Here is a 10,153-nt window from a genome sequence, read left to right on the forward strand (position 1 = left end):
GGTTTTTTTTTTTTTTTACATTTGTATCATTAGATATTTGAGTAAATTGAAACCCAATACTTATGTTTAAAAGTGTAATTCAGCAATTTCTCTAAAAAAAAATCCTGTAATCACTGGCGCACAATGAATTTTTGGGTAGGCAATGCCGCGAAGGATCCATCTGTTGTATCCTTCATTTCACGGGAAACGAAGGATGAATTTGGATGCCGCATTTGAAGGTGCCTTCGAATTGGGACAGCCTTTGCCGTGCAGCAGTGACATGCGGCCTTCGAATGCGACCTTTGAAGGAATGCAGCCTCTGAATTGGGACACAGCTATAATTCATATAATTTGTTAGATCTCCTCATACTGGACCATAGGTGGCACTATGAGCTTTAAAAAGCTTTAAAAACCATGTATTGCCTTAGTAAATTGCCTGTACTGGCTGTAAATGGTCTATTCCATCTATGATCTAGGTGGTTACATGCTTGCTAAATTAAACATAATACCTTTTTATGCATGTGCTTAAAGGCCTTAAACAGCTTGAACCCTGTTAATTGCTACTCGCAGCTATATTTATTATTATTATTATTCTGCCCTAAAAGTGTCTGGGCATCAGAGACCGTAAGTCGTAGAGATGCCAAACTTGGCAGGATGGTTCCAAATCCCCCCCACTACTCAGGCATACAGACACACATCTGTCAGATACTAGGTGCCGCTATTGCGAACAAAACAAACAAAAATCATATTTTGAAATTCTGATCTATCATCAAACGGTACGCAAAAACGGTCGTAGTGGGTGTGTCCATTTTACTAAAATGGTTATAACTTTTGAACAGATTGAGATATTATCACTGAATTTGGTACACTTATGTATAGGCTCATTGTGAGGACACACAAAATATATTGCACACCTTTGCCTGTTGGTGGTGCTATAATAATTAAAAAACTAAAAATTGCTCTTACTATGGAACGTTGGTCCGATCGACTTGAAATTTTGCATGCACTGTCTTTGTCCAAGGTGCCATCAACATCTATAAGCACAGTCACATATCTTTAAAAACATGGCCGCCATCGACCAATCAGCTTTCAGCAGCTTTTATATAGGGTTAAATAATGCCAATCAGAACTAAACTTGGTATGCCTTTTTGTCTATTGGCCCAAGAGGTCTGTGCAAAATTTGACAAAAATTGGCCAACTGGAGGCACTATTGCATTTTATATGCATGTAAATTGTTGTATATACCGCTGTTTTAAAAAAGAAACACGTTATTCATAGCATGCTGTAAACCTCCTCATTCTTAACAACTTTGCCTTAAGCACCATTGGTTTGAAACAAAACGTTCAATAAATACTTGAGATTATTTTAAAAGAATACTTTTTCGAACTAGTCGTAGGCCGTTCGCCCGATTGGAACCAAACCAGTGCAAAAACATTCTCTGGAGTCCCAAAATTAAAATTTATCAAAGGAATTGTAAAATTATAATTTATCGTCAAATGGTATACCAAAACGTTCATAATGGGTGTGGCCACTTTTACTAAAATGTTCATAACTCTTGAACAGATTGAGATATTATCACCAAATTTGGTAAACTTATGTATGAGGTAATTCTGAGGACAACCACAAATATTGCACACCTCTGCCACTTGGTGGCACTATAATGGTTAAAAACAAAAATGTCTCTAACTATTGGTCCAATTGACTTGAAATTTTGCAGTTTATTTGTCCAAGGTGTTATCAAGTTCTATGAGGACAGTCGCATTTTTTGAAAAACATTGCCGCCATCAACCAATCAGCTTTCAGCAGCTTTTATATAGTCAGTTTGTGTAATTTGGCATCCACTGGATCATTTCTGTCAATTCTGATTATTTTGGTTATTTCTTCACATGTGCTTGGACCCCGATGATTGCCAGTTGCGGCTATATTTTAGTTTTAGTTTTATATCAAGTGATACATATAGAATGGGGAAAACAGGCATTTGTGCAATATGGGTCGTATAGCTGGACACCCAAATGTACAGTTTGTAAATAATACTTATAATATTAAAAATCTTCATTTTAATAAGACTTACTGAATTTCATTACTGATATTACAGTAGAAGAAAACACATAATTCCGATATAAGAATGCTTATAAGAGAGAGAGAGAGAAAAAGTCAGAATGAATTACTGGATATTATATTGTTTCTGTTCTCTTTGTTTTAACATTATGCATTGGTAACACAATGAACAGTTATTCCAATAATGGTTCAGAAGTGTCAGAATTGAAGTCCCAGACATGGCTTGTGCATTTTCTATAGGGTGACCAGATTTTGAAAGTCTCAAACTGGGACACCTGTGGGGTCTGTGATACATTCATATACAGGTGCATCTCAATAAATTAGAATGTCATGGAAAAGTTCATTTATTTCAGTAATTCAACTCAAATTGTGAAACTTGTGTATTAAATAAATTCAGTGCACACAGACTGAAGTAGTTTAAGTCTTTGGTTCTTTTAATTGTGATGATTTTGGCTCACATTTAACAAAAACCCACCAATTCACTATCTCAACAAATTAGAATACATCATAAGACCAATAAAAAAAACATTTTTAGTGAATTGTTGGCCTTCTGGAAAGTATGTTCATTTACTGTATATGTACTCAATACTTGGTAGGGGCTCCTTTTGCTTTAATTACTGCCTCAATTCGGCGTGGCATGGAGGTGATCAGTTTGTGGCACTGCTGAGGTGGTATGGAAGCCCAGGTTTCTTTGACAGTGGCCTTCAGCTCATCTGCATTTTTTGGTCTCTTGTTTCTCATTTTCCTCTTGACAATACCCCATAGATTCTCTATGGGGTTCAGGTCTGGTGAGTTTGCTGGCCAGTCAAGCACACCAACACCATGGTCATTTAACCAACTTTTGGTGCTTTTGGCAGCGTGGGCAGGTGCCAAATCCTGCTGGAAAATGAAATCAGCATCTTTAAAAAGCTGGTCAGCAGAAGGAAGCATGAAGTGCTCCAAAATGTCTTGGTAAACGGGTGCAGTGACTTTGGTTTTCAAAAAACACAATGGACCAACACCAGCAGATGACATTGCACCCCAAATCATCACAGACTGTGGAAACTTAACACTGGACTTCAAGCAACTTGGGTTATGAGCTTCTCCACCCTTCCTCCAGACTCTAGGACCTTGGTTTCCAAATGAAATACAAAACTTGCTCTCATCTGAAAAGAGGACTTTGGACCACTGGGCAACAGTCCAGTTCTTCTTCTCCTTAGCCCAGGTAAGACGCCTCTGACATTGTCTGTGGTTCAGGAGTGGCTTAACAAGAGGAATACGACTGTAGCCAAATTCCTTGACACGTCTGTGTGTGGTGGCTCTTGATGCCTTGACCCCAGCCTCAGTCCATTCCTTGTGAAGTTCACCCAAATTCTTGAATCGATTTTGCTTGACAATCTTCATAAGGCTGCGGTTCTCTCGGTTGGTTGTGCATCTTTTTCTTCCACACTTTTCCCTTCCACTCAACTTTCTGTTAACATGCTTGGATACAGCACTCTGTGAACAGCCAGCTTCTTTGGCAATGAATGTTTGTGGCTTACCCTCCTTGTGAAGGGTGTCAATGATTGTCTTCTGGACAACTGTCAGATCAGCAGTCTCCCCATGATTGTGTAGCCTAGTGAACCAAACTGAGAGACCATTTTGAAGGCTCAGGAAACCTTTGCAGGTGTTTTGAGTTGATTAGCTGATTGGCATGTCACATATTCTAATTTGTTGAGATAGTGAATTGGTGGGTTTTTGTTAAATGTGAGCCAAAATCATCACAATTAAAAGAACCAAAGACTTAAACTACTTCAGTCTGTGTGCATTGAATTTATTTAATACACGAGTTTCACAATTTGAGTTGAATTACTGAAATAAATGTAATAAACTTTTCCACGACATTCTAATTTATTGAGATGCACCTGTATATATACAGTTGTATATATATATATATAAATACATACATTGTATTAAAATATGTAGCTAAATTCAATATAACATCTTTTAGTATGTGAAATGTTATTTTATTATATATTGTTTTATATGATTTTAACCACATTTTAGATATTTATAAAATTTACAAATTCCATATAGCCTATTCTGATGTCATATTGTCATATTGCTTGTGTAATAATGATATGACTTGTCAGTACTTGAAATTTCTTGTCAGCTAGACATTTTTTCACATAATTTGCAAAATTGGAACTTAAAAGATAAAATACAATTCCACATTTCCACATTTAAGTGCTTGTACTATTTAAAAAAAATAAATAAATAAAAAATAACCTACAGCTCTATGAATATGACCTGCAATCTTTTATTTAACACTGTGGCCATGGGAAAGTGAACATTTACAGTGACAGCAAAACATTTAAATTCCATTTTCACGTGTTGTGCAAAGAAATAGATCGGCTTCTTTCAGCTTGTTGAACATGCATTTTCATTTGGGCATTTCTAATATGTGTTGGATGATGACAAAGAGCAGCAGAGAGCGCCAAGCGCGTGAGACGTTGTAATGGTAACCAGATAGATTCTGAGTGGATTACTACAGATTGATAGAATGAAAGTATCGTCAAACCATCGTGCAATGCAATAAATATCTTCCCTTTTCTGCAATCGATACCAAGAAGGACGTTGAGGATATTTAATTTCAAAGAAAAAAAATCAGTGAGAAATGATGGAACACAGGGACACGACTTCTGGTCACCCTAGTTTTCTACCTTCTTTTCTCCTCTTCATGATGTACTGTAGTGATTCCCTCCCGCTCTGTCTTTGCTAATGTAATGAGGTCAATAGGCCATCTTCTAGTGCTATTACCGCCAGTGGCATCTTCACGTTAAGGTGATAGCAGGTTTAAAGGTTTAAAAACCTATATTTTTTATGATTATTTTTATTTTATTTTATTTTTTTCAGAGCCATGAAAATTTATTTTAGTTTAGTTTCAGTTTTTCTAATTGTGTTGATTTTTGTTTTTATTTCAGTTTACCAAAATGTTTTTTTTACATTTAGTTTTAGTTTTAGTTTACGATAATAACCTTGGTCTGCACAGGACTGTTTTTTCCATCCTGCTATTGCAAGTTTCTATGCCGCACCCAAATGCTCCCACTGAACTTTGCTCCACGTTCACCCGCTCTCTGCCCACAGTGATTTTCTTCCCGACCGCTCCCGTAAACCCGCATTTGTTTCCACGTAGTGCAAAATCCATACAAATAGACAACAAGAGTACACAAACAACTTTTTATTTTTCTGTTATTACTATTATCAGACGACGTGTGAAAATGAAACCAATTTGACTTGCCTGAAGTTGGTTTCTTAACACTAAATTGACCATTTTCTAGTCCGAGTTTCACATCCTGATGACACAGTGTGCATTTTGCCATTCTTCTAAAGCCCTGTTTACTACCTGCCTGCTCTAAATATTGGATAATTTAATGCACAAGATGTGTGCACATTTATTTTACATTATAAAAATAAGAACAATTATCATTTTTATTTTTATTTTTATTTTTTATTTTTTTGCATTCATTAATTAATAAACTAAAAAGAGATCCACATCGGATTTTTCAGGCTGTTCTCTGAACGCCCGCTCCCATCCACATCTCATGGAAGTACCGTCCGCTCCCACCTTCAGCTTGGAAATTTCATCCTGTGCCACAAGGAATCTAATCGGTCCTGCGGGAATTCTGCGGGAATGCAGACCTCTAATTTCCTGTTGTCGTGGATAGTTGGCTCAAAAATATTAAACATGTTTCATATCATCCAATTATATCAGGGGTATTCAATTAAAGTTCCAAGAGTTCCGGTCTCAACATTTCTGTCCAACCAAAGGTCCGGACAATAATCTTTTTTCAAAGCCATTCTGACTAATGACAATGTGTAAGAAATGCAATTTCTTTTTAAATAGTTTTTATAATTTTCCAAGTTGGCAGCAACAGTACTTTGTAAAAAATTTAATAAATATATATATATATATATTATAAATAAACAGTCAAAAAGTATCTTAAAAACTGGGCAAGAATGAGGACATTGGGGGCCCAAAGACAACCAAAGTAGTGGGCTGTTCACGCTAGCGCCAGCTTTGATTTTTGATGGGAATGACAACGAGGCTGTGAAGGATAGACTTACAGTCTCTTCAGTGAGCTGTACTGCAGTTTAAAGTGTTTTTGGATCGTTCCGCAGACAAAACATTGATAAAATATCTGCCCAAGAACATTCAGTATACAAAGAACTCCAGATAACATGAGTTGTGGAAAATCAGATGTGATCTAGGAGCTTTATACAGCTTTATACCATTCATGCCATTGAAGAGATGGTAAGTCTATCCCTCACAGCTTCGTTGTCATTCCCATTAAAAATCAAAGATGGCGCTAGTGTGAATAAGGTCTATGGGGGATCTTCTACCATTTATATATACAGTATACATTCAGATACCTAAACATGGAGGCATAGGAGGCCTTGTGACTGAGGAAAGATATTGTATGAGGGTTCAGGGGTAACCCCTGAGAGAAAAGGTAGGTAATGTGAAAGTCTTAATGAACCATTTTTATATTTTACTTAAATGGAAATCTACCAAAAACAAACAAACAATGTACATCAAGATAGTGCAGTTTACAAATACTGTTTGCTATAGTTAAGTATAAATGGGCTGACTATCAAATGATGGAAATGTTTTTCATCATAAACAGAGAACTCGTAATTTCAAAGTTTTGGTTGTCTTTTTTTGCCATCCATGCCAGAGATGATGTTATCTCTGACTCTGATGAATTTTCACAACATTTAAACAAAAATCTCTTTGTTTATTATCAATAGGCTCGAAACATGTTGATTATTAAAGCTAATTTTAGAAGGAAAAAATTGTTTCTAGTCTAAAGGTGCTCTGGAACCACGATAAATTGTCCTGTCGCAAACGTTGCTTAACTGAACCGTCGGAGTCATGTCAGACACATGACGATTGTTTCACTTTGCTTCATTTTTGTTTTCTGCAGTGTTTTAGAGAAAGATGCCAGTATCCAGCTATATTGCTGCTCACTGTATTTCTCCACTACGGTCTACTGTCGTTAAAATAACCACGTTTGCAGCTCTACTATGCGGTGCCTCACGTCGCGGGCAAGGAAAGAGTGGCAGCGCATCCAGAGCTGTGAAACGGCATAAATGAAGCGTGTTCAGTGCTAGAGAAGAAAATTCAAGGATATAGTGCTGAAAGATCAGTGCTATATGTGCCCTGGAGCACTTGCGGTGTACACAGCTCCATTATTTTGTCGCACTGCTAACCTAAAGTTTCGAAACAGTGAGATGAGGCAACCGTGTCATGATGTCTCGTGTTCCAGATGGAACCAATCTACCGGTCCGCTAATTGGTGGAATCCCGTACCCATCATATACTACACGATTTTCTGTTAACTCTCAAGTCCGACTGCCGAAACTCTGACAAAATCTTCAGACTGGAGCCGACTAGCTCGAACGAGCACTTACTCTGCAAATCTGGGCTAAAATCGGTGTTAAAGTCACGTTGTGTAATCCAGCCATTGGTAAAAGTGTCAAAAAGGCCTTAAAACCCCAACAACATCAGGATATGTTTTGATCAGCTTTGATTTTGTCGCATTGCACCGCATTTTGCAACATCTCACCAGGTTAGAATACTTTTGTAAGCATGTTTTATACAAGGATGTATGTTCACCATTTTTTCTTCTCAATCTTGCAGGCGCTACATTGTGCGTGATCTGTCAGGACCGCAGCTCTCTGCGTCAAACTATTGTGCGCTTGGAACTAGAGGATGAATGGCAGTTTCGTCTGCGAGATGAGTTTCAGACGGCCAACTGCAGTGAGGACCGGCCCCTATACTTCCTCACCGGCCGTCATATCTGAACACCTCCAACTACATCTGTCCCAACACCTCCATTTCCCTTGGCCTTCAGCTGTTTGGCCACTATATGGAGAAAATACTGTCCAGCAAGGGGGAATAAGACTTGAGATTGTACTGGAACAGAGCTTTTCTATAAAGGAAGGATTCCTCCTCAATGTTCATTCCCATGCGCCCTCCACTCAGCACTACCTCTGATAATGTTTGAGGACAAAGACTCTGAAGAACTGTCCAACTTACAGATATCGTGCTGGTTACAGGTGTTGTCCAATTGCCTTGCGTGATTCCCCTTTTTTACATTTTGGCAAGACTTTGAGAACTTTATTTGTCGATGATTTTTGCGTGTCCTCACACGCAAGAAAATTTTAAGACATCTTGAAAGATTGTAAACATTCTTATATGTCCTCTTTGGACATATGTATTATCTCAGGATTTTTTGTCTCAAGACAGAGAAAGACTACTGCTTTTTCTTTCGTCTCTATTGCCTATTTCATATATTTCCTGATGCCATCCACCAAAGACTTCTAAACTCCTCAAGCCAGAAGCTCACCTTCATAAGTTTGTACAGGTGCAGTTGCACAGCAGCATGTTGCTTATAGGTGTGTGCTTTTAGGAGCATTACGTTGATCATGGTCGACAAGAACTGAATCCATCCCATGTTATCAAGGTGAAATGACTAAAAATCCTCTAGAATATTTTATCTTGCCAAAGATATTGCCCAACATAATCAAAAACACTGAATCCATGCTTCTATGAGTAATCTGTTATCCAAGTTTGGGTATTTTTATTGGATCAACAAAGTTTGATTACTGGTCGTTTTTGGCCTACAACAGCCGATGTGCGACTATGTTCTTTATGATTGTAATGCCAGCTGGTCAAAAAGTAAACCAAACCAGCCTAAGGCAGTTTGCTGGTCTAAGCTGGTTTGAGCAGGTTTATCTGGTCTTCCAATCTGCCCAAGCTGGCTTTCAGCAGGTTTAACTGCCTGACCAGCTCACAAGTGCCCAAAAACCTTCTAAAACCTTAAAATAAGACCAGCTTGGTGGCCAGCTGAGACTAGCAAACCACAGTAGGTAAAGCTATTAATCTTTTAAGCTGTTTAAAAAAAAAAAAAAAAAAAAGAACATGCCTGATGATCTTAACCACAAAACACCACAATTCCTAACATTGACATGTGGGATGTTTGATTTGAAAATTTGGGATCTGCTGTCAGCATTCAGGATAGGTCATTGTGTCAATAGTTAGCATCAAGTGATCATCATATTTTGCCGAAACATTCCTTATTTTGAAGTTGCTGGGAATGTTTGGAGTTGCACACTGTGAATGCCTTAAGTGATATAACCCTGATGACATCACAATCCCAAACGCCACTCCAAAAGAAGCAGTGAGGAGCAGTATTAACGGAAATGTGAAACCAAAATTACGGCTAGCCAGCTAGCTAGCTTGCTGTTCTGGTATGTCTGAGAAGATAAATGTTTTCAACAGGGATATCTTTTTGGGTGTTTAAAGAAAATTACTTTGTTTACATTTAAAGAAATGCCGATATTAATATATTTGACAAACCTTTTTGTCACTTTGGATTCTGGCTAGTTTTACAGAAAAGTCACTTTCAGCCATATGTGTCACAGATAACCTGCAATCTTTTCCTATGTCCATGGCACAAAGTATCTACCTAGAATTTCCAATGTTTAGGACCCTTTAGTTTCTGTTTGGGTGATTTATTTAAAGTGAGAAAAAAAAATGGATCCCTTTTTTGAGGGATTTTTTTTATTTATTGAAGAAGCCTCTTGGACTGATAATCATTTAGATATCTGGAAAGCTTAGCTGTCGGTCAGGTCCTTGAATTAGTCACCAAAGCTTTGCACACTTTCATTGAAACTATGTATAGAAGCTGTATTAGAAATTAACTGATGTACACGAAAAAATAGCATAACAAATATGTGGTTTACTTGCATTGCCAGTATAAACCAACTGGGTTGTATGTAATAAAATACATCCGGTCCTGTGATGATACTGATTGTAATGAAGACAGCCAAATGCCCACTTGACAACCTTTAGAATGTGTCTCATTTGTAGATAATTTGATGTGCACATAAATTATGCAATTTGCTTCTCACAATCGTTTCATCTTTTCTGTCAGCTGTGAATATTCAAAACATATGTAGCACCAATCTGTTTAAAATCTTCTACCTCATGATCTACTTGGCGACTTTGGTTTAGTCAGCAATTGATTTCAGAAACATGTTCTTGTTGTTATTGAGATAAATGAATGTAATAAAGTGTCATCAACAACCTA

At 37.5% G+C, this 10,153-nt stretch overlaps 1 protein-coding gene across 4 annotated transcripts in view; it reads left to right on the forward strand.

Annotated features, from left to right (window-relative positions):
- The window catches only part of LOC127441624 (GREB1-like protein), an 89,386-nt gene extending 79,233 nt beyond the window's left edge, over positions 1–10,153 (forward strand). For all 4 annotated transcript variants that reach the window (XM_051699234.1, XM_051699235.1, XM_051699233.1 and 1 more), the window contains one exon: positions 7,699–10,153. In XM_051699234.1, the coding sequence (XP_051555194.1) occupies positions 7,699–7,862 (164 nt within the window). In that variant the 3' untranslated portion in view covers positions 7,863–10,153. The remainder of the gene's footprint in view (positions 1–7,698) is intronic.

The sequence above is a fragment of the Myxocyprinus asiaticus genome, chromosome 5 (assembly GCF_019703515.2).
Source record: "Myxocyprinus asiaticus isolate MX2 ecotype Aquarium Trade chromosome 5, UBuf_Myxa_2, whole genome shotgun sequence".
In the NCBI taxonomy this organism is placed as follows: domain Eukaryota; kingdom Metazoa; phylum Chordata; class Actinopteri; order Cypriniformes; family Catostomidae; genus Myxocyprinus; species Myxocyprinus asiaticus.